Raw genomic sequence first — 27730 nt, forward strand, 5'->3', positions numbered from 1 at the left:
AAACTTATGAGAAAAGGATTGGCGTATTCTAACTAATTCCAGGGCCCAATTCCCACCTCATTCCCTTGGGATCGGATCAAAAACTTCTGATTGTTTTTTATGCTGAAATGATTCAGTACCAAGTTTTGTTTCAAACCAATGGACAAAGAAGTCATGATAACTTGAATTCAAATCATATCTATATGTACATTTGTAAAATAAAAATGTTGTTTTAAATTATCAGACAGGAGAGGCCACGGAAGGGAAATACAATTGTGTATTAATAGGAAAGTACCCATACACGGTCAGAGTGAGGGGGTCCAGAGTTACTTATTTGATTTTAAAGATGTTTTGCGAGTACTAAATAAGCATTAAACATTTTCAATAGCTTAATATTTGATTATCATAAGTCTTATCAAGTGAAACGTACTTTTTAAGAATTATCTTTCTCTCTATCATTATGCCTTTTTTTGTCATTACCCCTTTCTTTCGCATTATTATACCTTCTATTCTGCACCTTTATTAGATTACCTGTTGTTTTTTCATAATCTTACGAGGCGAAATTTATTCAAACGCTTCTACATGAGAAGAAAAAATATATTGTGGTGGCCCTCAACTCTACATTTAGATATATCGACTACGTTTTATCTGTAACATTAATTATTTTCATTCAAATATCAATTCGATACATCCCAGTGAACCCGAAATAAAATATACCACAGAGTCTTCCAAATCTGTTTTATACTTAGATACTGAACATAGATGTAAACGGCAAACTAACTGCTCAAATTTATGAAAAACAGGGTGACTTCAGCTTCTCCATCGTCAACTTCCCTTATTTATGTAACAGTATTCCATTATCACCTGTATATGGTTATCTCTTTCAACTAATTCGATACACAGGAGCTCGTTCTGAATATGATCAGTTTTAAAATCAAGACAGACTACTGACAAACAAGTTGATGGTGCAGGGGTTTCAACAGTCTCGTTTAAAGTCAGCATTTCGCAAATTCTATGGTCGTTATAACGATCTAATTTACCAATGCAACCTGTCATTGGGTTAATTGCTGTCTGACATGTTTCATACCAATTATTATCTCCCTCATGCATAGCTCTTATCCTTAGACGAATTTGACTCCACTTTTTGGCACTGTGTTTTTCACTAAAATAGCTCTAGCAAATTTATCGTTATTTCGGATTTCAAACATTTTGGTTGAGCATCACTGAAGATACATTCTTTGTCGAAATGCGCATCTGGTGCATCAAAATTGGTACCGTATAAGTTTTACATACTGATTTTGATTACGAATTACTCCGTTTACCCGATCGAGTTATAGGGCTCACGGCGGGTGTGACAGGTCAACATTGAATGCTTATTTTTGCTATGCACCTGATCCCACCTCTGGTATGTTCAGGGGTCCGTGTTTGTCCTACGTTAAATTTTTTATTCGTTATAGGAGTTATGAGATTGATTACTGTTCGTTATCCTCATCTTTTCGTGTTGTTGCGCCTTTGATTTTCATTATTATTATTTTCTTTTTGACTCATAGTGCCTTTATACTTTGCGTTCTAATTACACCTTTCAATTGCATTATTACGCCTTTCTTTTATGCTGTTGTCCATTTCGCATTACCATACTTTTTATTCATTCTACCTTTCCTTGCCGTTGATATGCCTGTCTTTCGTGTTAAATACCTTTTCAATTCGCGTTATTACCCTTCTGTTTCATGTTATTATGCCTTTCGTTAGAGATATAACATTATTAAACCATTTATTTCTTTTATTAAGCGATCCTCATAGATTTTAGTACACAGGAAACTCAATATGACTAAAGTACGGACCTATATTAGGTCTTTACTTTAGTCAGATTGCAGGAAACTGACCCGGAAGTAATTCCATCGGACAAATTAAGTATCATCAGTAAGGAATTTGTTCAGGTGATTGGTAAAATTTCTTCTCAAAAAATGTATCATGAAGATTTTATCATTTGTTATATGAAACATAAAAACTTTCAACATTGTATAACGCTTTTCTTAAGCTTAGTCTTCAACAGCTGTTCAATATACGTCTTTGCTATTTATAGATACATGACTGGGGATTTACGTACTTTGTTTAACTCTTGTGTACTCACTGCACATCTACAGATGAAGAGCTGAGGATAGATAGAATGTAAGTACCACACTGCTATTTTACGTGTTTTTCCTGTTCGGTCACATGCATGCATCTGTGTATACGGCAACTGCAGAGAATTTTAAAAGCAAATACAAACTTTATAATAGTTGTCATTCGTGAAGTACACATGAAACTTGCACGAATTACATTCTTTGAAATAATGCTAAAGCACTAAAGCAATGGGTGTCTTCTTACTTATAATAATCGAAGATAGTAAACAATGTAAATGTAATGTTTCCAAGACATCGGAATAGATATTCTGTTCAAAACCTTTTTATTTAAATGTATTCTTACTAAATTGGAAATTACAATACACCATTTAAGACTGCTGTGGTATTACTTGACAAGATTAAAATGTTGAATACATACACTGTGATGTGTGTGTTTGACGGCATAACATTTAAAATACACGCCTAATACGTGTTTAAAGATTTAGTAGATTATCTGTTTAATATTGGGCAATGGAATTTATTTAAAGTGGAATAAGGAACTCTGAGAGATTTAACGTGGTATTCTGGCCTTAATAACCTCTCTAAAATAAATGTTACTTGTCATCTCAGGCCAAAACATATTTGTTTATTGTACCCTTTAGATTACTTCTGTGGCTTTATTCTAAGCTGTCTCTCACTGATGCCTTAAATGTGGATTCAATTATTGTCAACATTACAGAAGAGAATCTCACAATCCCCAGATGTTAGATAGGCATGTAGATCTGGCTTGGTTATTGATAGTATTAATTTTAACAATATTTTACTATTTCAAAGGTGAGAATGGATGCTGACGAAAAACTGGCTATGCAAGAACTCCATACCAAAATAATCCAATGCTTAGAACCTTCACAACTTCACGATTACCTATTTCAGGAAGGAATCATTCCAGAAAACTTTATTTACCGTCTTAGAGAGAGTAGTAGGGTGCCTACAGAGAGATCACGATTGTTCATTTTACATTTGAAACAACGTTGTCCCTTTCACGTCTTTCTTCTTGCTTTGAGGCAGAATCACGCGTATTCATTCCTTGCAAATGAACTGGAAGGAAAACTTGAAAACATCAAAAGTCGCAAGAGAAGGCGTCATTCTTCAGTTGAAATCGCTTGGTATGATAAGGCATACTGGCCAATAAGGAGAATTCAAGTTTATAACGAATATAGGGAAAACATAGTCAGTGAAAGGCATTCGTTAAAACGACTGTGTTTGAATTTAAAACTTTCCGAGTTTTATGCCAAACAAGAACTTTTAAAGCAAAACTGGTTAAATCTATCAGAAATAAATGATGTTACTGATAAAAAGAAAAAAAAGGCTGCGGATTTATATTTCATTTCTTTAGATGCTGAAATTGAATACAGACGAGTGAAGTATGACAAAACCCTATTTGGTGACACAGTTTTGATAAATATGAAAGATATAATGCACAAAACATCCAATCCAAAAGTCAGCTTAATGTTATACCTTGGAAGACGGGCTTCTGCAATGGTAATGTTCAGTGAGAGATTCCTCGAAGATGGCTTAAAATCTGTGCGAGAGGCAACAGAAAATGGAGAACGAATTGAACCATGCAGGGAAACTGGAATAGTGCTACTGATTTACTACAATTTGTTATGTCAGCAGTACGAATTAACTCTAGATCAGATTGTGAGGGAAAATCTTATCAAAATTGCTAAAGAATCTTTGGATCACTTTGCACAAGAAAGAGACGACGTTTCTTTTGATTTTCGTAGAATAGTAATGTTAAAGGTATGTTTTATTTATTTGGGTATTGGATTATTTTGTAATATTTTATCAGTTCCTGTCTGTCATACTCGTTTAGATCATGCCAGATCCTGTTTGGAACATGCTCTTCGTGATTGGGATAGAATGGAATTAAGATGGAAAATGATCTATCATTTTGCAAATGCGCGGATTCATGAAATTCAAAAACGATGGGATCTGGCCTTTCTCAGTGTAAAAGAGTCATACAAATTTTGCAAACAAGGAGGCTTCAACCGAGAAAAACAAAACATCCTAATTTTTGTTGACTTTATAAAGAGGAAATGTTGATTGAAAGAAGTAGAATGGAAACGCAATCTTCTGTATTTGTAGCTCTTAAAGATAATCTCTGTACATTATTAAAGTCTTTTAAAATGTTTGCAACACTAATCTTACAAATCAGCTTTGAAATGGTTGAACCGCAGTATTGATATAACAAGTACACATAATCCATATCTTTGTACGTTTGAACGTGAATAAACTTTATCAAATAACAGCATCATTGTTATGGTGTTCTGGTGCATTAAGAAAGGTGTCATGCTTCCCCGAATTTAACATTACATGCAGATAATCAAGCAGATCAAGTGGTAGTTTCTCCTCGGGATCTTACGTATGTTGTTATTTTGCGATGTGTGACTACAAACATGGACGAATACTTGAGTGAAATCAGAAAAGATATTCTGAAGCGTAACCTAGTGTACTTACGGGATACTTTGGTGTACAATATCATCAGCTCTCCTCTCATAGCCACTGGCGTGATACCCGGAAGTGTGCAGAATGAAATAGATGATAGTCTGTGTAATGCAGAAAAAATAGAAAAGCTTGTGTTATTCTTAATTGGAAGACCTCATCGTATCAATCTGTTTATGAATGTGCTTTCAAATCCCTATCATGGTTATGATTTTGTTTATGAGAATTTAAAGGATCAAGAGAGCGAATATATGGGCCTAGAGAGAACCATTAACGCCAGCAATTTAGAGGTTAGCAATTCAAATCGAAATGAAATATACAGACATGCTCTGATGAGATTATCTCACCAAAACAACGAGGAGAGTTTCAAAAAACTTCAGAGCCTTGGACTTTCTAAGTGGGCGGAAATTTTTAATAATATAAGTAGAGTGTCAGCTGATAAAACAAGAAGTCTCGCTGATTTGTATTTCCTCGCTGTCGACGCGGAAATTGCCAGAAGACGTATAAAATTTGACCAAAATCTTGTTTCAAGAGATTGGTTTTCAGAAATGAAAAATGTAATTCCATTCACAGCAAATGTAACTCAAACTACAATGATTTATTTAGCCAGATATGGTTCAGCGTTAAGTCTGGGCGGATATCCGTTCGACATCTGTGTCACGTACCTCGATTTAGCAATGCAGTTATCTCTAACTATTCCTACATGTCGAGAAACAGGCATGGTATTGTACATCTATTTCAACATGCTGTCTAAGGAATATGAAAATAGACCCACTGCAAAACTAAAAAATAAACTTCTAGGAATGGCTAAGCAAGCGATCGACCATTTTGAAAATGATAATGAAGAAACCGGGAGAGACTACAAAAGGTTTCTAATTGTTAAAATAGCCATGTTGTTGCTTGGTGTAAATATGGTTGGCAAAGATATTCCTAATATTAGAATTAGTCAGGAAGACAAACGCGTATCTAAGGATTGCTTACAAATTATACAAAAACCGGATATGTGGCAGAGAATGGAAGTGCGAAGAAATATGTTCTATTACATGACATCCTCAAAAATGCACGAGTCTGAAAACAATAAACATATGGCTATTCACCACCTCCACGAGGCAAAACGTTTTGCAGTCAGAGGTGAGTTTAAACTAGAGGAACAAAATATTGAAGCAAAATTGATTATACATCAACATGTATCTAATACTTGTGAGATGATTATGTGGTCTGTAATTGCATTATTTTTATATACTATATATTCTCTCATATCTGATTAAATCTACTTTTTAAGATAATTGTGAATACAAAGTATTTTATAAACATTTCTGCAAGACGTTTTATAATTTCATCTTCTTTATGATAATCATGCCATGTCAGTTTGTCTAATGCATTGCATCAAAATTTGAATAGATCTGTAAGAAGTTTCATAATTTGATCTTCCTTATAATAATAATTGCATGTATTGCATCAAAGTATTAGTAGACTTACTTTTAATTGTGAATTAAGAAAGTTTTGATCGAAGTATGGTATCTTCATAATATTCTGCATGTATTTCAAGATAAAGATGCATTGGTTTGTTTTTATTTCTTTCAAATCGGTTCCACAGAAAGCGTATAAGTTTGTCTGACAGTTTTAACTGACTGGGGAAAGAAGTTACACGCGATGACACTGTAAAATATAATATGCTGTTTGCTGTGGTGCATATTGATTTTCTTTTACCGGATGAGTGCGTCAATACAGGCTATACATGTATTTAAAGTTCTCCACGACAACAATTTATCTGTTATTCTAAATAAACTACGTGATGGTAGATGTGAATGAATTTGTGTGTGAATTATGGAGACTAGTCCTTTCACAAAACGTAGAGTTTCTGAGAGACAGTATTGTCTATGCACATCTCAGATCCCCACTCCACAGTAAAGGGATATTGCCAGCATATCATAGACAAAAAATAGAAAATTCTCGATGTAATGTTGAGAGGATTGAGAACCTGATATTCTATTTAGTTGATAATCAACCAAGGAAAATATTGCGATTTTTGGAAATCCTGGCTGACAAAAGTAATGGATATTTGTTTGTGTTTGAATATTTAAAATCAAAGTATGACAGATATTTAGAAGGCAGTTTGAGTACTTTTTGTGGTGTCCGCATTGTTACAACAACTGAATCAAAAAGTAGAAAGTTTTCACTTATTTTTCGTCACACACTGAGAAGACTTTTAAACGAGAACGAAATGCAGAGTTTTCGAAAGCTTCAAAACTTTGCCATCAACAAATGGAATCAAAGGAATTCCCAAGAAATGAAGTATGAAACAGTTGTTGAACTTACAGATTTATATTTTATGGCACTTGATTCCGAGGCAGAAACCAAGCGATTACGATACGAAACAGCTGATTTCAATGAAGATGTTTTTCAAGAAATGGAGAAATTGATACCTAATTCTTCAAACCCAACCAGGAGTTCGATGCAATACCATTCTAGAGTTGGTTCATATTTAAACATGTCTGGTCAGCCATATGACATTTCGAAAAGTCATTTATTGATAGCATTTCAGCAATCGCACACTGTGGAGGCTTGTTGTGAAAAGGGACTTCTTTTCTATGCATACTTTAATTTCATTTCGAAGCCCTATGATAATAATCCATGTCACGGTAGCAGGAATGAATTGCTAAATCTCTTGAAATATGCTCTGGATATATTTTCTTTGGGTGACGAACAAATTCGTTCCGATTTCCAGCGAGTGCTTTTCATAAAGATGGCAATGGTTCTCATAGGAATAGGAATATTTGGACAGGAACTTCAAAGTATCAACATTTCGTCCGAAGACATTACTACTGCAAAAAAGCACCTGACAGAAGTCAGAAAAAAGGATCGTTGGGAAAGGATGGAAGTACGAAGAAAAATGTTTTATTATATATGTCTTTCAAGGATATCGAGACTTCGATTAGATATATCGGAAGCGATGAAATATTTGAGTTACGCACGCTTATTTGCTCGAAAAGGAAAATTTCACCGTGAAGGGAACAATATTGAAATAGCTTTTGATAAGCTTGAAATTCTTCAAAGCATTGTTAATGTTAACATTTTATAAAGGAAGATATATAACTTCTTAATACATTTGTTTATGTTTCTTGAATACACTGTAGCTGTGTCTTACATGTATACTTGAAACTATCACGTCATTATCTAAATGCATGTACCGATATAATTATGACGCCTTAAAAACATGATACATTTTCAAAAGTAAGTATGCTATATTTTACATATTTTTGTGTGTTGTTTTTTATCCCCTTCAAAACAATTTCACTCGCATAGAGATGTCACCATCTGAAAATGAAATGCCACAAACTTTTTTCAGTAATAAATCTTTCCTGTTACCTTGTTTTAATATGATAAAAGCACTATGAGGTGCAATTGACATATCAACTTAAGATAAAAGCCTAGGCTTCCAACTTAACAAGTTATTCGAAAGATGTCATAAATAAAGATATATTTTTGTATAGTGTCTTGAAACATGAATATTTCTGCATAATCGGCTTTAATTTATTGTTCGCATGACGCATCCCATTTTCCGTTATCAATTTACCCTAATAAATAATGCAAACCGCTAAATATTTTTCCTTCAATCAAACTGCATTTTAGAAAAATTGCAGACATGACTTTATTTTGTTACATCAGATGTACAATAGACAATTTAACAAATCGATACCTGCCATATGATGAAAAGCATGTAATAGTGACTTGCATCTCTGACTGGTTTCGAGAAAATAAACTTGAACTCGATTATGCGTTAATGGGAAGTTTCAACCATTTTTCAAAATTATGTTACACTGTGCAATGTATACTAAAACGAAAGTACGTAGCATACATGTAACATACAGAAATAAAATTCCGATGATTCATTTCTATTTTTTCTTTCATTCATTGCATAATACTCTGAATAACAAATTTCCCAGTGTATTAAAATAAATTGAAAAGAATCGGACACCATGAAAACATTATTGTTATGAATATAATAGCGGGCATAAATCAATAATTGTGGAACTCTATCATCACACATACTTGCACATGATCCCCAGTATTAACCCTCTCTTCCAGAAGTCTTAATCTTGGTACAGCTTCACAGTCATTTCGGTATGGAGATTTACGACCTTGAACTTAACAAATGTCTACTTCGGAGAAATATTGGATATTTGAGGGACAATCTTGTATATGAGTATATCAAAGTTGCACTCATTGGTGCTGGAATTTTAACAGAAACAGTTAGAAAGGATATCGAAAACCAGCTAGACTGTCAACGAATAGAAAACATTATATTACATTTGATCGACTCGTCGCCGCAAAAGATCCCCGACTTTCTGGAAGTGTTAAAAGATAAAAGAAACGGATATGTATTTGTTTATGATTACTTGAATCAAGAACTGAGTAAGTCAGATAAACCTCGAGATGTTAAGATTCATAAGACGGAAATGTCTGAGAGGAAACGAGAAATAAATGTATCATATAGACATATTTTGATGCGGCTTTCACACGAAAATCAAGTTCTACAGCTACAACAGCTACAACAGTGTGTCATAGTACAGTGGAATGACGGCTTATTGCAACCTATGTCTGCCAGGAGGAAGATGGATCTAGCAGATCAGTTTATAATGGCCATTGATTCAGAAATAGAATACAAACGTATAAAGTCAGACAAAGGACTGTTACAAAGTGGCCTATTTGAGAAACTCATGACAGCAATACCGTTCACAGAAAACCCCGCACGATCAACAATGTTGTACCTAGCACGTTTTGGGTCAGCAATGAGTTTAGCGGGTGAATCTTACCAATGTTCATTAAGCTACGTAGAACAGGCCATACAACAGTCACAGGGCGTTTATCCGGGGCGAGAGACGGGAATGGTTCACTATATATATTTTAATATGTTATCTAGTGAATATGAACAAAATCCAACAAGGGCACTTCAGAGAAAACTCTTGGATATTGCGAAGAAAACTATTGACCACTTTGCAATGGAAAACAATGAACAAGTAAACTGTGATTATAGACGGTTTGTTCTCATCAAAATCGCTATGATTCATCTTGGAATTGGAATATTTGGGGACTTCATTCCGAATACTGATGTTGATTTCGATGATTTGCGATCATCAAAAGATTGCTTGCAAGAAATTGAAAACCCTGATATGTGGAGTCGCATGGAAGTAAGAAGAAAAATGTTTTTTAATACTGCTAAATCGAAAGTAAGGTTTGTGGAAAATGACATTACTGGGGCATTGAAACATTTAGAAAGCGCCAAGGTGTTTGCATTAGATGGAAACTATGACAGAGAGAAAAAGATCATTGAAGAAAAGACCGCTTTACTGAAGAAATTGCAAGAACATGAACCTCACAAAATACCTTAACATTTCCTTTTCTCTTGTTTCATACATGTATGTGATAAAAGTTTGTATGTAAAGACCTTTTTATCTTGTGATTCGATTCTCTTTCATATGTGAATATTTTATTGAACATAGATGTTAACTGCAAGTTGGCAAGTCAACCTTATGACAAACAGAATTACCTCAGCTTTTCATTTGTAAATTCCCACTTTTACATGTATGTAGCAATATTTCATTATCACCATATCATATGATGTTTATGTCTCTAAACTGATTTAATATGCGAGATCATGTTCTGCGTATGATCATTTTGGAAACCGTGGTAAGCTACTGACAAATGAGTTGATGTTATTGTTACATGTAGGATGCTTACTTCTCCTAGGCACCTGATCCCACCTCTGGTGTGTTCATGGATCCGTGTTTGTCCTATTCTTAATTTGATAATCTTTATGGGATTTATGAAATTGATACTGTTTGTTATCTTCATTTTTCTATACATGTCCAGTAATCCCAATCATTTTTTTTTCAATCATCATATGAAATGAATCGCGGCCTTGAGTTCGAAAAACGTGCATGTCTGACAATTCAAATGTGAGCAAATGTTGAATATTTGGGGAACATGGCTACGTAACTACAATTACTAGTCTGATTTATTTGGAATTACGTTCAAATATTCCATCCCGAGATTTACCGCGAAAATCACACCCTCGACTTCTGTAACAGAATATGACGGTCCAACTACTTCATGTACTTGAGAAATGGAATACGAAAGTTGAACATGAAATGACAAAATCAGGTCACAGCGAGGACAGCGAGCTCTAAAGATTAGGGCAAAGAAAGTTCGAGTCTACGCAGCGAGGAGGCCATCCATCAAGTACCAAGCAGAACAAGCGTCGAAGAAAATTCCCACAATCCTAACGATTGTCCTTTTTGATATCACAAAGTCGCATCTTGTTGATCTGTGGTATCTTAAGTAGATTATTTCAATCTTATCCTAGTCTTGTGTTCGGTACACAATGCAGTTTGTATAAGGAAATGTTGTCGACCATAGCCGAAGCAATACGATATATGTGTGACATTACCATCTATGTTTTGACGTCATAATATACAGTAACTAAAGAAGTAGAGGATCTAAATGGGAGTTTGCTTTATGCAACAGAAGATACAAACCTCTGGTTTTGCTGCATCTAAGAATTGTTACTGTTCACGTCGAGTTTTCAGTTTCAATTCCTTGGTGTACCCAGTCCGGCGATGTTAAACCTGGTGACACTCCCACCCTTTGTCTCAGGGTAAGTTAGCATGGTGTGCATGAGCAAGTTAAAAATCAACCATGCCACTTTCCAATGAGAGGGAAGTTGTATTTACTTTTCTGAGAAGATGTACGTGTAGCTTTAAGCTTGACATCAAATGATCATGATGAGTTTGATAAATAATAAGCTTTTCAAGAATATCAATTACCGATTTAAAAAAGGGAGGATCTAACACATAACAAACTTGAATGTCCATTTATTTACAAGATGCGAATGCTAATTAAAATTCAAAGATTAGAATTCTGTGTGATGTGATATCGTTCTTGAATAAAAAGATTCTTTGACTTTGCAGACCCTCACTCTCGAGACTTTGTATGAGCGCGAGTCTGGTAGGTTTGTGATTTCAAGACGAAGCTTAGCGAGATATCGGTATCGTCAGTGATAGGATGATGGAGAAACATCTGCAAAACATGGTGGTACAGATGTTCGAAGACTGAAGTTGTACAAGTCTGTCTACAAAGCTGAAAATTAGACATTTTAAATGAAAGATTCTCAATTATCTCTCCTAAAAGACATAACTGTATATTTTTTAAAAATCGCTCATTTTCCTTCATGGGAGTCGCCATTTTGGTTTAGTTCTATCTACTGCTTACAAAAATAAAATTAGAATCCTACTAGATTCTCGCTCGTGCAAAGTCTCGAAAGTGAGAGGTACTATTGAACAAGATTCTCTTGCAACCTCTCATACTAAATGGAGCATTTTCCTATTCTGTTCTTTGATATAACAGTAGAATATCTAATAGATAGAAACTGCTGTATTTCACGTGAATTCCCCTTAATATTCCTCTAAACTTCGGACTATATAGTGAGTGATACACACCGAATTCCGTGCAGAAGAACAACGTTTTAAACTGTATTTCACACAGTAAGGAAACACTCTACAAACTGTTACATCTTTTCACTCAAAACTATGGCAAGGCATTTCATTATTTATTTCAAAAATAAATTTCCACTATTTTGCCTTCGATATCTTTACCACTTGAAACGATTGCCAATATACAATGCGCGTATGAATCTTGATAAATATAGGACGATATTTTAACAGTGGGGAATATTCCAAAAGAAATGAAAGTTAAATGTAAAGGTATGAATTTCATTTTTGAAAATACATGAGAACATGAACAGCGATGTTTCACGCCAGCATGTTTTTCATGAACCGCATTACCTCTTTGTGAAGTATGCTGGCGGAAAGCGCCACAGTTCATGCCCTCATATATTTTCGAAAATCATTTCCTATATATTTCTCTAATTCGGAGAAGTATTTTTTATTTTAAAGCGATATCTTATTAGATAAACAATTGAGAAATATTTCTCATCCTAGCTATATAGAGAACCCAAGTTAAACTTGACACTATGCTACTAGTCAATGTAGCAATTACCAGTAATTTTAGTTATGGCCATTACAAATGGATAATGATAAAGCATAACTTCATGTGGTAATATGAATGCATCTACAGACACATTTGTTTTAAAAATATATATTCAAGTGCAATAGATAATTTATTTATTTTTAATATATGTTTATATATTTCTCCTTTTTTGTCAAGAGATATAGTGAATAACAATATAAACATATCTACAAAATGTAGTAAGTTCAAATTTGTTCCTATCAACTTTGAAAACAGCCAAGGGAATTAAAATCCAGAGATAATTATCAGACAGCTTGCATAGCTCTGCCTGGCGGCAACTGGTTAAAACCACCTCATGACCTCCTTGAACTTGCGTTCGCGTATTGCGCGTGCGTCACTTAAATGGTGAAGGCCACGCATTGGAGAAATCATTGTAATCAAATGGATAAAACATATTTCCTCAGCTTTAATTAGAGAGATGTCTCTTGCTAAAAATCTGTAAGAAATATCTCTAGATATTTTACATTGATATGTAAAAAGACATCTAGAGATATTCCTATAGATTATTTTTTTAAAATAGATATATAAGTTAAAAAGGCATTTCTCTAAGTTAAAGCAAATTAAGCCATACATACATGTGACATCTTTATATATGTACACTGTATGAGTTATGAGATTGATCACTGTTCGTTATCTTCCCCTTTCATGATATCTCTGTTTTATAAATAGTAAAATGGCTTGCCATATAAAATAGTCAATTTAGGCGGGTTCGAATCCCGGTCTGGTCCGTTGCATTTTCTCCCTCCCTGTTACAGTACCATCATGGCGATGGCACGATGGAGCACATACAACTATATGGCTGCAATAAGAGTCGCGATCCACACCATCACCATTTTTACAAAACATATTTGCGTGTTTTATTGTAAATCTTGAATTTACTGGATGGGTGTAAACCCAGAATTTACAATATGACATTTTACGGAAATGTTTGAGTAGGTTTACTTAGTAAGAGCCCCATGCACAGCTCTGCTCTAAAGCCGAGGAACTAAGTTCCTATGAAATGATCAACTGGGCACGATTTGGATTGAATTTTTTTTATTATTATTATTACATTTACAACGCTAAACTTACTAAAGGTATTTCTAATGGTCAGCAAATATTTGAATATCAAACGAGATGCAGCACTCACAATTTTTTGTTATGTAAACAAGGCTGCTGCCTTGTTTTTGTTTATACATAGATTGCGTAATAGAAAATATAATGTTTAAAACAAAATGAGATGTGACAAACACTAGAAACTTTAAGTGTGTTCAGAATTAACTTGTAAATAGAGAAAATTTGTTTTTAACGAAACTTTTACTATTATATCTAACCTCTGTAAACAAAAACACGACGCGAGCCTTGTTTATACACAACAAAGACTTGTGAGGCTCTATGTATCTCTCTTGTAACTCGACAACTGACATTCATTTTTTTGCATTAGAAAATACATTTTTCCCCAATAGAAATACCTTTGTTAATCATTGTAAACATTAAAAATTGAAAGAATAAAAATTTGAAAATTCAGTTTCACGTACTGTATACCTGTAAAGTATAATTTACAGCCGATGATCTCACGAGAAACTTCGTACCAAGGACAAATTCGTGTCAAATGAAGAAATACTCAAAGTTTTAAACTGCGAGGATTCTTATGGTACGTGTACCTGTACTATTTACAAACAGGTGGGGAAATACCTGTACGTTTAAATGTGGTAACATTTTCTCTGTACTTTCTAATCTAATGTAGTTTATCTTAAAATTTGTACAGGTGCACAAATCTCAAGATATTTACAATTTTTGAATTGACAATTATATATAAATAATGTAGTTTTTAGTCATCATCAAAAATACCAATCTCTCACCAGAGGGCGTATTACGCTGCGCTACAACACCTCTGTCAACGTCTAAATGTCAAGATTCTTGGCAAAACTTACCTATACCTACATGTATAGCATCATGGATAATAATTTTATAAGTTTAAGTTTTATGCTTTAAATCTTAAAGTAGGTTCACAAAAACAACGAATTCCATGATTATACTAGTATTATTGAATGAATGAATATTTATATAAACCTTCTAATTCGCTCAGGTGTCTCATATTTACCATCTTCTGATTTTAAAAAAATTCAGAGAAGTGTTTGATTTGCTCAGATATTATCATTACAGTTCGATATGCTAAGTTAGTTTTTGTACATTTTAATATAACTTTTTAGACGTTGACAGAGGTATTAGTGGAGCGTAGCGGGAACGATAACTCTGGGTAGAGATTGCAAAAATACATCCACACTTACAAATGTCCTTGTAGTTTCAGTAAAAACAGTTATTTTCATGTATACTTTTATGTTCCATATTGGCAATCGTAAAATATTTAAAACCTCTTGTTTAAAAAGGATTTTTTTAAAAACTCATTGGGCCAAGTCAATGATTAATAGCGTCAATTTCCTGTTTAGTCTTGAAATCGGAGGGCGCTGACAAAATGAAAGTAGAAATACTCCGCGGTAAGTCACATTCATCTTCAAATTGAAATTTCAAAGAATGATCAATTAAAACAAAATTATAATCATTCGATAAGATTCATTGATCCTCATAACGTTGTTCTTACCAATAATCAATCTGTATTATCAAGACAATAATAATGTGCTATATACTGATTAACATCACTCTACCAGCTTAGGCAAACCTAAAATGTTATCAATTGCGTTCCAAATTGCTGGAGTACATCTATCAGGACTTTTAAAACTGTTTGTGCTTTGGCCCCTAATGGATCTATAAATTGTACTGTTAATGAAAGGTAGATATGAATATATGTATATAATAAATACTACATGTACAAGAAAGAAAACTCTAGAAATCGTATGTGCAATCGGTATATCAAAATATTATGATCTCATTATACAATAATGAATACAATCATATGCTATGAAATAGTTTTCGAAAGAAAAGCATTGCTGGTCCAGCACGGATTGACAATGAGAAGAATGGCAACATACAGATAAGCAACGCGAGACAGTCAGAAATATCTAGTCGACATTGAGTCAAAGTGGCAACATACATGTATACATGGAGATATCGACATGAAACAATCAAAGTGGTAATTCATAGAGTGGGGACGTGAAACAATTTATAGACTGGCAATATATAGATATGAAAGACACGAGACAATAAGAAAAGTGACAAGTGTACATGGACGATATGAAACAATCAGAATAAGTGATAATGTGCAATGTACATGTATAAATAGGCGACAAAAGTGAAACACAGCTTGGGTTAAAGTACAATTAGGACATCCAAAAATAACTAGTGAAAGGACTTATGGAAATTGAGAATAAACAAGATTAAATAAACATGATTATTCCAAACTCACAAAATAATTAGTATATCAACTTGAAAACATTTCCTGGCTAACGTTTCTAGATAAAATTTTGTGCAATGAAATATGAAGATAACGAACAGTGATCAATCTCATAAACCCCATAAGCAATACAAAATAGATAGTTGGACAAACACGGGCCCCTGAACCCACCAGAGGTGGGATCATGTGTCTAGGAGGAGTAAACAGCCCCTGTCGACCGGTCACACCCACCGTGAGCCCTATATATTGATATGCAATGTGATTCAAAAGAAATATGGTCTTTTCCTCTGGGTCTGAAAGAAAAAAAGGACTTCAAAATATTCCAAACTACAGAAACCATTATAATTCTATGGCGGAATACTTCTTCCCAACCAAGTTTGTCGAAACATATGACGTTTTATCTCAAATAAAAAGGAAGCGCTTACGACATCCAATGCTCGTTTTCTTTCTTTCTTTCTTTGGTTTTTCAAAAGAAAAGTTGACTTTCTGTAAGTATTTCTCAGGGCAATGTTGCCAACAATTCTAAGTTAAGATCTTAAATTCATTATCATTCTGTTTGAAAAGTCATATTCATATATATATATATATATATATATATATATATATACATACATAATCTCAAAATATAATACATGTAAATATATGGACAAACAAGAAATCAGGGTTTCTCCAGTTATATAAATATAAATATTTTATTCATTATAGAATCAACATCAGCATCCGAAATAAATTTCCTATATATTCCAATTCCAAGATCAATACCGGTGGATTTCATAAAACAAACATTACATATCTGGAATTTACAAATCTAGAACAATAAAACACTAGAGAGCACACATAATTAGAGCATATTGATAGAAGAATTACAACACATTTCTTAAACACTTCAATACTTATAAAATGTGAAAAATGAATACAGGTATTAACCAATACAATTTTCATTGCAGGAGATGAGAGGGGTTCAGAACCAATCTCTCAGATCTAGACATACATATTTATATGTAGCAACATGATAACACTTCATGATAAAATGAAAATGGATTACCGACAGATTAAATATCATGCAAATAAAATAATCAGACATTATCGCACCAAAGGCTGGTGATGTCATGAAGGAATATGTTTTGTAGAAAAAGAAAACGATACAGTACACCTGGACAAGAAATAGTCATCGATGTTTAGACAGGGAAACACGTGCTGCGTAGACATTTTCTGTAAATACGTGCCTTGCAGACACGGGTCGATATGACACACGATACTGATACATATACCTGCGTATATTTCAGTACTGTACAAAAGAAAATTCCGTTTGTTTTTGTATCATGAATGAGTTTAGAACGCAAACACTACAATTGCTTTTCAGGAATGAGATTGACTTTCTTTGTAACAGTTTAGACTTTCTCATCTTAAAGGCCTACCTCATTAAACATAACATAGTGCCGCGGAGTAAAATGAAATCAATTGAACACTTTAAAGTGAAATTTCAACAAATAGAATCACTCGTGAAATGTTTGATCGAAGAAAGACCACAGAAGATATTTCCATTTATGGAAATTTTGAAAAATGAATCTCTTGGTTATAAATTTGTTTACGATTATCTAATTGCAAAATTTGGTGCGGCGTCCATTCCAGGTGTACAGACAATTTCGAAAACAATACCAGGCAGCCAACGAAGAGTCTTTGAATTGTCCTTTCGACACTTTCTGAAGAGACTATTGCACAGGAATGATTTGGGAGCTTTTGAGCAGCGTCGACAAGAAGTCATATCAGCATGGAAACAGTGCACGTTTGCACAAAAAAGCCTTCTAGCGGATCGTTACTGCATGGTGCTGGATGCTGAGGTAGAGCGAAGATTAGTGAAAGTAGACAGAACGTTAGTAGACAGTGACATTTTTACAGAGATTCTTAAATGTGCTCCATTTACTGCTAACCCCAATCTCCACATAATGCTGTATCTTGCTCGGTATTCGTATGCCTTGTTTGTCGGTGGTAAATCGTATGAGGAAGTTTTGAGTTATATAGACCAAGCTCGAACTCACATTGCCGACATAGAACCTTGTAGAGAGACGGGTATTGTACTTTATATATTGTTCAATATGAAATCAGTCTCATATGAAAAACATCCCACAGAAAAAGTGAAAATGGAGCTATTGGACATAGTACAGCAAGCCATTGACCATTTCAGTAATGAGGACGAGGTTATCTCCGAGGATTTTAGAAGAATACTTTTAATTAAGAAGGCAATGCTCTATTTAGGACTAGGCATATTTGGACAGAACAACACAAATTTGATTATAAGTGATGAAGATATAGCAAATGCTAGATGCTGTTTGAGGAAAGTGAGGGAGCAAAAAATGTGGGAAAGGATGGAAACACGTTGGGAAATGTTTTATTATTTGTGCAAAGTTAAATACCTACAGCTGACAGATGCTGATAATAAGCATATAGAAACACAAATCAGTCTCACTAAAAAAGCCAGATCATGTTCAATTCAAGGCGAGTATCGAGAGGAAAGACAAAATATTGATGCCATGTTAGAATACCTTCTCGAGGTACAACAAACTATTTTGAAGAATGTACATGTAGCAAGTGTGAAGTAATTAAAAATGTAATGCGAGGTTGATGTTGAATTAAAATTTGATTTAAAATGCTTGAGCCTTCTATTTTTATTTTTTTAATTTTCCAATCTATGTGGATCGTCGTGTTTACGTCTGGTGCACATGGTCGCACGCTGCGAGATTTTGATCCCACAGGTGGCAAGTTCAAATCTGGGCAGGGGGGTATGGAGCACCAAATTAAGATAAACTCAAATAATTGAAGATATCTTCAATTATTTGAAGATATCATCAATTCTATCATTGCTCTCTTTAATTGAATTAATACGCGCATTAAATCAATTATTGCTCTCATCAAATGAGTTAATGCGCACTTCAATTCAATTGTTGCTCTCTTCAATTCAATTGATGCACGCATTAATTCAATTAATGAGAGCAATAATAGATTTGATGTGCGCATTAATTCAATTATTGCTCTCTGCAATTCATTTGATGAGAGCATCAATTTAGTAGAAATATTGCTCACAAGAATTGATTTAGAGCTCGGTATAAATAATTTGATGATCTCTTTAATTCAATTGAAGATATCTTGAATTCAATTACAGTGCTTTTGTATAAGGAATTAATGCGCGCATCAATTCTTTTAAAGAGAGCAACAATTCAATTAAAGATATCATTAATTCAATTGTGGATATGTTGAATTGAAGATATCTTTAATTATATAATTGCTCTCTTTAAAAGAATTATTGCGCTCTTCAAATGAATTAAAGATATCATTAATTCAATTGAAGAGAGCAATAATTGAGTTAATGCGCGCATTAAATCAATTATAGCTCTCATTAAATGAATTAATGCGCGCATCAATTCAATTATTGCTCTCATCAATTGATTTAATGCGCGCATTATATCAATTATTGCTCTCTTCAATTGAATTGTAGCGCGCATCAATTCAATTGTTGATATCATTAATTCATTTGAAGAGATAATTAATTCAATGAAAGTGCGCATCAATTCAGCTGAAGAATCAATGCTATCATCAATTCAATTAATACGCACAATAATTCAGAATTGAAGATATCTTCAATTATTTGAAGATATCTTCAATTATTTGAGTTTATGTTAATTTGGCGCTCCATGGGGGGGGGGGGGGGGGGGGGGTGTATTTTTTGTGTCAAATGTTTTAATTAATTGAAATGTCTTAAGATCTATAGACTGCTGATACTGCACAGATGTATAATGGTTATCATCTTGATTTTTAGGTCAACGAGTCAAAGTTCAAGGTCTTATCAAAGTAATACTTCAATATGGTTTCCAGCCTTTGAGTCTTGCGTATTTCAGTCCGAGAACTAGGAAGATACTTTAAAAATATAATGGGCATGATTAAAGGAAAATTCCAACTGAATTCGGGGTCAAAAGGTTTATGGTAAACGTGTCAAATTACATGTACATGTATTGTATCACATTGTAAATTAATTTCGCAGCAGGGAAATTTGTTATAGTTATTTCAAAATTCCTAAAACTAAAATTAATCAATACACGTGAATAAAGCTGATGTCTACAGATTTCACCTCTGACTTGAAAAAATACTCAAAAGCATATTGGCTCCTGTTCCTGTCATGAAATTGAAGTATCTGACACTGAATAATATGAAATTCCATATTAAAAAGTTTGCAAAAGAATAAAAAGCATAGTCATTTAAGTCTTTATTAGATATACTCTTCTTCCATTGTACACCAGAAATATTACAAAGCAGTATTATTACAGAGTTCGAAAACAGACACCTCCATGTAAAATTTTAGTTCATATACACACACAAAGTTCATTTTAAGTCATAAAAATTCTTCATTTCACTGATATACCTAATCATAATGCTATATGTATATATAATTACAGGTACAGTTAATATACAACAAAATGTCATGCTAGCCATGTATGCATGTACATATTGACAATACATATAAAATGTACATTACAAGAAATCTACATGTAGTCAATTTTCACTCAATCAAAGCAATAGTTACTGTGTATATGTTTAAAATAATTTTTTTCTTGGAGAAATGGGGGGAGACAAATACAATAAACTACATGTACACAATGCGGTAACAAATCTTTCCATGGAAACCACATCAACAATTATACATTAAAATCAACAAAAACAATATGTAATACAATCCATTGTACAAAGGATGAGTAAAACATTATTGTACATGTATATGTAATGTCATGTACATAAAATCAAGGGGCAAAAACCTACAAGGATAACAAAAATCTTGTCCACAAAACAAACAACTGCCATTCTAAAATAAATTAATACATTAAACATCTAAATCAACAGGTATGCAGAAAATAACACTAAACTATAAAATAATATTTTGGAAATGTTCTGAATTTCATGAAATATCACATAAATTAAATAATATGATTAGTGCATATAATATTCACTATCAATAATGATCCTTACTAGCACCAAAACAAATATCCAAATGAATCAACAGAAAATTACTTAAAAGAAATACCTACCACATAAATGCCGTTTTGTAAAGTGATAATACAAATATATTGCATAATTGCTGAGATGGAATATTTTTATGCATACATGTAAGACAGTATTACGCTATGTTTGGACATACAAAATATGGTAGGATTTTACACAAACTCAATGTCCTTGAAACTTTACACAGTTGCAAGGTCATCATTAGCCAAATTGGAATGTGCTCTACTTTTGTCACTAAGTACATACTCATAAAATCCAAATTCTTTGATTACATGTACATATATAAATGTGCTGACTATTGAGAAGTGATGTTACAGTACAGAGCAGTTCACATAATATACATCCCACTATCAATACTATGCTGATTCCTCCGTCTGGGTTTGGCACTTGTTGTAGAATAGAACTGCATTCTCGTAATAGTCACTGCTTAACCAGAAACACTGCAAAATATCTTCCACGTCCCGTCTGTAATGAATTAAACAGTCATGAAGATATGTTAATGTACCATTCTGATATTTTAAAAATTGTTACAGATTATCAAACAAAAATCTGATATGAAAACTTTAATACCAAACACTAATATAAAATCGCACAATGGGTATTTTCTGCACCTGGAAATTTTTGCAATTTGATCCTTAAAAGATAGCAAATTATATTCTGCATTTCCAATTTCTTCACATTATACAAGTACCTATATACTAGTATGCATATATGTATTTACATAGATATTTTCCGATGCAACTCTAATTTTTGTATATTTTTGCTATCTGTAAAATTCCGCATTAAAAACATGGACAACAGCAGAAAATACCCGTTATACAGTAAATAGTACATGTAAGTATACCCATGTCAAAATTTCCTTTACTGTCAATTTTTTTTAAGAATAAATTCATAATAGATAACATACTGAACACAAACACACAGCAGAGAGAGAGAGAGAGAGACTTACATAGCTCCATCACAGAATTTAATGTTAATTTTCTCTCCAACAATTCCTGCCACCCAGCCTGGGAGGTACACATGTTGGCGATTGTCCCACATGGCCAGAACATGATCCCCAACAGATAAGGGGTGGTGCTTAGTGAAGACCCCAAATATATGATGGGACGTTTGAGTGGCCTGCTCCCCATCACACCATTCTAACATATAATCCCTGCCATTCCCCACTCTCTCCTTCACAGATGCTAAAAGAGAATTGTTTCATATTCAACTACAATCTAAAATATCTTTAATAATAAAAAATGCAATACTCAGACCTTTTTAAATTTGAATTAAAACAAAATACTGTCAACAAATTGCCTTGGAAATGACACATCCAATATTGAAAATTATTTTTGGATTTAAAAAGGTACTTAGTTTAAAAATCATGGACTGTTTGAAGTATAATTTTCAAGGAATCGCTTGATGTCCTCTGATGTACACAAATTAGTTGAATATTATAAAGATACAACTTACCCAAATGGTAGCTTCCGATCCTGTCATCCCTGGCAACCACTGCTTGTCCCACCCATCGAGTCTCGCATTCAATGATGTAATTCACATCATGCTCAAACTTCTCTGTAGTCAGTTTATAAATCTCTTCTCTCAGAAGTTTGTCTTCCTCGCCATCATAGAATCGGACTTTCATTTGTAGGTTCTGGTAGACCTCCAACACAATACCTGGTGCGTAACTGAAACTGTAGTGAGGGTGAAGGGCCACAACTGGATCTTTGGGCTATTCAGATACAAAATAAAACATGCATTTTTATAGGAATAAATTATTTTCTCATCATATTTTCATGTACCTTCACTGACATCATCTTTGTAAAGTACCTTTATAATATTCATACCTGAATGATTTGATTGGCATCATCATAATCAGTGATGATATCCTCTCTCCATATTCTTTCACACATTCTTGTACTATCTTCAATAATGTAACTGAAGTCATTGCAATCTTGTTTCACAACACCTGTAATACATATTTTAAGGTAAGGGTCATATCCTGTTGCTTATAACTGTGAGAAAACACCTGTCCACAAACCATTTTTACAACAACAAAACATTTCTGTGGATATACCCGTTTCATGAGGTCAGTATTTGTATGAGAAACATATTTCTGATCCACCTACCTCTAAAGTACCAGCCCTCATCCGACCATCGTGCCATCACTTCCTCTCCCTCTCTGAGACATGGCAGTGTTTTCCGTAACTTCAGGAGACCAGAGGTAACCTCAGGGGCCTGTACTGAGGATGGTGAGTCTGAAAGACGTGTTCATTGTAATGTACAAAACATACAGATACATTGTATCTATTGCTTTCAAACTGACTCTTCTTGTCATAATGAAAAAACTGACTATAAGGTGTGATGACTACACAGTGTATGTGCACATGACAAGATCCCCAAAAGAGTGATGTCAGAATAACAAGCAATGACGCACAGAACTGTGCAAATGTTTTAACATTTTCAATTTCATGAATTTTTCTCTTGCATAATCGTTAAGTAAATTTGTAATTACAATTCATGTGGAAAAATGGCAAGAAAATCGTAATCAATTTTAATGTGCATCAAAATCAGATTTTACCTATAGAATATTCTTTGAATATTCTTACCCGGTCTGGGATTTGCTTTGCTGTCATCAGAGTCATCTGAGTCCTCCACTTCTATGACAGCAGACTGACTGCCAGATTTCACTGACTTTTCATATTTCTTCTTCTTCTTTAATCTCTTCTTCAATTTCTTCAGTTTCTTTGCTTGTTTATGAATTTTCTAGAGAAGAAATCAATTACATAACCATTTTTTGTTAATAAATACACATTTGTATAAGAATAAACTTATCAAAAGAAATCTAATTTAAAATCAAAACATGGTTCAATAATTTTACATTTTAAACCCAGGACAAACAATCATATTTTTAAAATAAACGTTGAAAAACAACAAAACAGACCTGTTGCTGAACTTCAAATTGCTCTTGTTGCTGTGTTAATTGCTTTTTCAGTTGCTTCAGCTTTTTGCTCCTCTTCTGTAATCTCTCTACACTCTCTGACCTCCACTTCAGATTGACAGGAGATTGTGAGGTTGAACTTTCACTACTCCTTGACCTGGATCGTGATTTTGATGACCTTAAATCAGTCATTGAGTTTGATCTTGATCTTTTATCCCTCTCTCCTGAATTTGAACGTGACCTTGATCTTGAACCTGACCTTGATCGGCTTCTAGAATTTGATCTTGACTGTGATGCTCTTGGTGTTGGAGTTGGCGATCTGGATCTACAAAATACATGTACCAGTATAATTCAGATAGAGGCTTGATATACATGTGTTGACATAAGCAGCGTGTCAACATTGAATAAATATTCCATTCCAGTTGAGGTACTTGTACCTTTTTATTGTATATCTAATAAATAAATTTCATATTCGAAAATATGTGTAGGTATGAACTGCAATGTTTCATGCTGGCATACTTCATGAAAAGGTCAAGATGACAAACAGGGATGAATCTTGTAACTCATAACGCACTTCATACTCGCATAAAGCATTGCAGTTCATACCCGCACATATTTTTAAAAACATTTACTGTTTTCAAAAGTATTCAAAATTACAAACCTTGCACCTTCCTCCTCTGGGAGTGGGTCCATTGTTTTGCCACTTCTTGCTGTGTTAGGGGTAGGTGCTGGGGGTCGGGTACTGGCAGGCCTCTCAATTGGCAAAGAATTTCTATCAGAAAGTGGACCACTCTCAGGCTGATCGACCACAGAGATCTCCATCTCTGGTGAAGGAGAAGCTTTCCTCTCTCTGAAACAAATTACATAATTCTCTTTGACACAAAGAATATTGCATATTTCTTAAAAGTGAAAAAATCTTCCATTAAATGCTGAACAATCACATGCAGAAAATCTCTAATTCCTTGAAAACCATTTATCTATTTACAATTCTTATCATTATCAAAATGGTCTAGAAGAAAATATCTTACATTGGCATCAAAAGATCTACATATCCATTGTACTACAAACTGCTACAGGAGCTATTGTCATTTGATTGTGTTGTACTCTATATTTATATACCTCTCCCTATATCCCTTTCTTCCTCTTCTCTCTTTATCATTAGGTCTGGCTGATCGCGGTGTTGTCACATAAACATGGTCATCAAAGCTGTAATTTGCAAACATATTTCACAGCTAGATTATGCACAAATTGCAAGTCATATTTTGTGTCGAAAATTATAAACAAAAACATCAAAGGTTTATCACTGACAAAAATTGTAAATGGAAATATTGATATATAATTATGCATATTTGCACACTAACAAATTGTGAAAAATATTTTATAATTAACCTTCAAAATCAATTATTCATGTTCCATTACCGGGTAATATCTGTAGTATGTTTTTTATTTGCACACTTTTTTTCACTTTAAGTAAAAGAATATAACAAGGAAATTTTCAAAGACTGCATATTTATTTTGACTTACGTCCCTTGGTTCTGCATTTGAATTTCTGCAATGTAACGAATTGCAAACTCAAATCTGGACTTGCTGATCTTCATTACATAGTTCCTCATGATGGTTGCCTAAAGTAAATTCGTTAAGATTACAATATAATTTTTGTTCACTTTTCCTGATAAACTTCTGCCTTTATATAATCATGCTGATCCCAGACCTAGAACCTAACCTGCTGTCCATTGTACATCATGACTGTGTAGAATTTGGCCTGAGCAGTCTCATTTTGAGGAACAACCTGCACAATTCCAGGGGCGTAGCACTCCAGTTTTGTGTCCGTATTCATGACTTTCACCAAAACACAATCTCCAATCTAAAATTTCAAATAAAACATGCATAATTTCTTCAAAATATAGTGCATTCTATGATATATGTCTTTTTCACAACTACTAGCATATCTGGAATTTATGCATGATTTATTTTTACAAATCATTACTGGATGGTTAACTTTTACTGTAATGAACTTGAAAAAATAAAATATATCTACACTGTACATGTGGGTATCATAATAATTGGGTATATGTATGCAAAACAATTATCATCAAATTAATTGTACTCATTTTTTCTGACAGTGTTAAATTTTAAACTGACAGAAATGCATAACCTAAAATATGATTACTTACCTGTAAACCAGTCAACTTTAAATCTACACTAAAACATGATTATATGTAAACCAGACAACCATATATACACTAAAACATGATTATATGTAAACCAGACAACCATACATATACACTAAAACATGATTATATGTAAACCAGACAACCATACATATACTAAAACATGATTATATGTAAACCAGACAACCATACATATACTAAAACATGATTATATGTAAACCAGACAACCATATATATACACTAAAACATGATTACTAGTAAACCAGACAACCATACATACATGTATACACTAAAACATGATTTCATGTAAGCCAGACAACTATGCATACACTAAAACATGATTACATGTAGACTAGAAAACTATGTATAAACTAAAACATGATTATTCGAAAACTAGACAATCATATATTCACTGTCCAAAACATGATATCTGTAAATCAAACAACTAATTATGTACAAACCCTGATACATGATTATCCTGTAAACTCTGCATGCTGATAGCTTGTAACCCACACAGCTATTCATTGACTGATACTATACATACCCTGAGATGTGGTCTGGCTATGGCACCACTGGTTGCGATCATTAGCCTGGTAGGTGTAAGGACCTGTTCTTTGTCTGCAAACTCCACCAGAGCATGTCTTGGATCAGGGCATTTCACAACAGTTCCTAAGGATAAAACGATTATCAATTGATTAAATAGTTTTTTTTAATCAAGATGCACAATATAATGCATTGATCATGTAGCATAGTACTTAAGAAATAAGTTTCATTATTGAAAATGCCTGAGGGTATGACTTGTACATGTATGTCTTTAATAAATCGATGGCATATACTTCGTGAATCACATTGGTGATTTCATTTCATTCCAACCGAATGAAAGTAGAATGTAAAAAAAAGAAGTAAACTTCATTTTTGAAAATATATGTCAGCATGAACTGCAGCACTTCATGCCAGCACACTTTTCATGTAGTACTTTAGTGCTTCATGAAGTATGCAGTCATTGAAGCATTTAACAGTTCATAACCTCATGTATTTCGAAAAATAAAATTTATTTCTTAAATATACAATTTTTCATCGCAGATAAGGATATTTAAAATATTCATCCAAAGAAGAAATAATCTATGATTTTATGTTACACTCTGGGAGATTGACTCAACAGGTCATAAATGCAGATATTAACACACAAAAGACGCAGTTACTGATAATTAATGGACTCGGCACTCACCAGGATAGTAGAGTCCATCTGAATCCCTCCTGGCAACCACATTCTGTCCTTTAAGTGTATCCAGAACTCGCCGTATGATGTTTTGTGGTAATTCTTTCTCTTGTTCCATCAGAAGTTGATTTCTGAGTTTGACTGGCTTCCTGTCAAGGCAGTTGTGACTCCGATGGCCCTGCATGTTAAAATCAATATTGTCAACCTAAAACTAATGGTCTTTACACACCAGAGTTTCAAATTACTTTCAATAATTCATACAAATGATGAAATGTTCTGGATGCACAGTTATGCAAGTAATAATTGTACATGTAATTTGATACCACAAATTTCATTTCCATGAACTTGGGTGTTTACTGAATC

The 27730-nt window shown here is 33.6% G+C and overlaps 2 protein-coding genes across 9 annotated transcripts in view; one reads left to right on the plus strand and one right to left on the minus strand.

The window, feature by feature from the left end:
* The first annotated feature begins 1539 nt into the window (after positions 1-1539).
* LOC125679667 (uncharacterized) lies at positions 1540-18655 on the plus strand. 8 transcript variants are annotated; one of them, XR_007371893.2, is made up of 5 exons: positions 1584-1916; positions 2063-2148; positions 2916-5717; positions 6184-15151; positions 16953-18655. XR_007371893.2 is itself a non-coding variant. In XM_056157107.1 (4 exons), exon 4 carries the CDS (start codon positions 17328-17330, stop codon positions 18603-18605), a length of 1278 nt encoding a protein of 425 aa, XP_056013082.1. In that variant the 5' UTR covers positions 1870-1916; positions 2063-2148; positions 2916-15151; positions 16953-17327; the 3' UTR covers positions 18606-18655. The 8 variants fall into 7 exon arrangements, 4 of the variants coding, with proteins under 4 accessions (XP_056013081.1, XP_056013082.1, XP_048775028.2 ...); XR_008800694.1 differs by having other exon boundaries at positions 1558-1916; positions 2916-11244; XM_056157107.1 differs by having other exon boundaries at positions 1870-1916; positions 2916-15151.
* A 1595-nt stretch (positions 18656-20250) lies between these two features.
* The window catches only part of LOC125678499 (von Willebrand factor A domain-containing protein 3B-like), a 48371-nt gene continuing 40891 nt past the window's right edge, over positions 20251-27730 (minus strand). The window contains exons 24-36 of the mRNA XM_048916994.2: positions 27377-27545; positions 26693-26817; positions 25701-25841; positions 25502-25599; positions 25097-25183; positions 24639-24827; positions 23981-24302; positions 23646-23802; positions 23166-23294; positions 22884-23005; positions 22510-22768; positions 22004-22238; positions 20251-21519 (exon numbers count right to left, since the gene is read on the minus strand). Of these exons, the coding sequence (XP_048772951.2) occupies positions 21411-21519; positions 22004-22238; positions 22510-22768; positions 22884-23005; positions 23166-23294; positions 23646-23802; positions 23981-24302; positions 24639-24827; positions 25097-25183; positions 25502-25599; positions 25701-25841; positions 26693-26817; positions 27377-27545 (2142 nt within the window). The 3' untranslated portion in view covers positions 20251-21410. The remainder of the gene's footprint in view (positions 21520-22003; positions 22239-22509; positions 22769-22883; positions 23006-23165; positions 23295-23645; positions 23803-23980; positions 24303-24638; positions 24828-25096; positions 25184-25501; positions 25600-25700; positions 25842-26692; positions 26818-27376; positions 27546-27730) is intronic.

Source organism: Ostrea edulis, chromosome 2 (genome assembly GCF_947568905.1).
Source record: "Ostrea edulis chromosome 2, xbOstEdul1.1, whole genome shotgun sequence".
Taxonomy (NCBI): domain Eukaryota; kingdom Metazoa; phylum Mollusca; class Bivalvia; order Ostreida; family Ostreidae; genus Ostrea; species Ostrea edulis.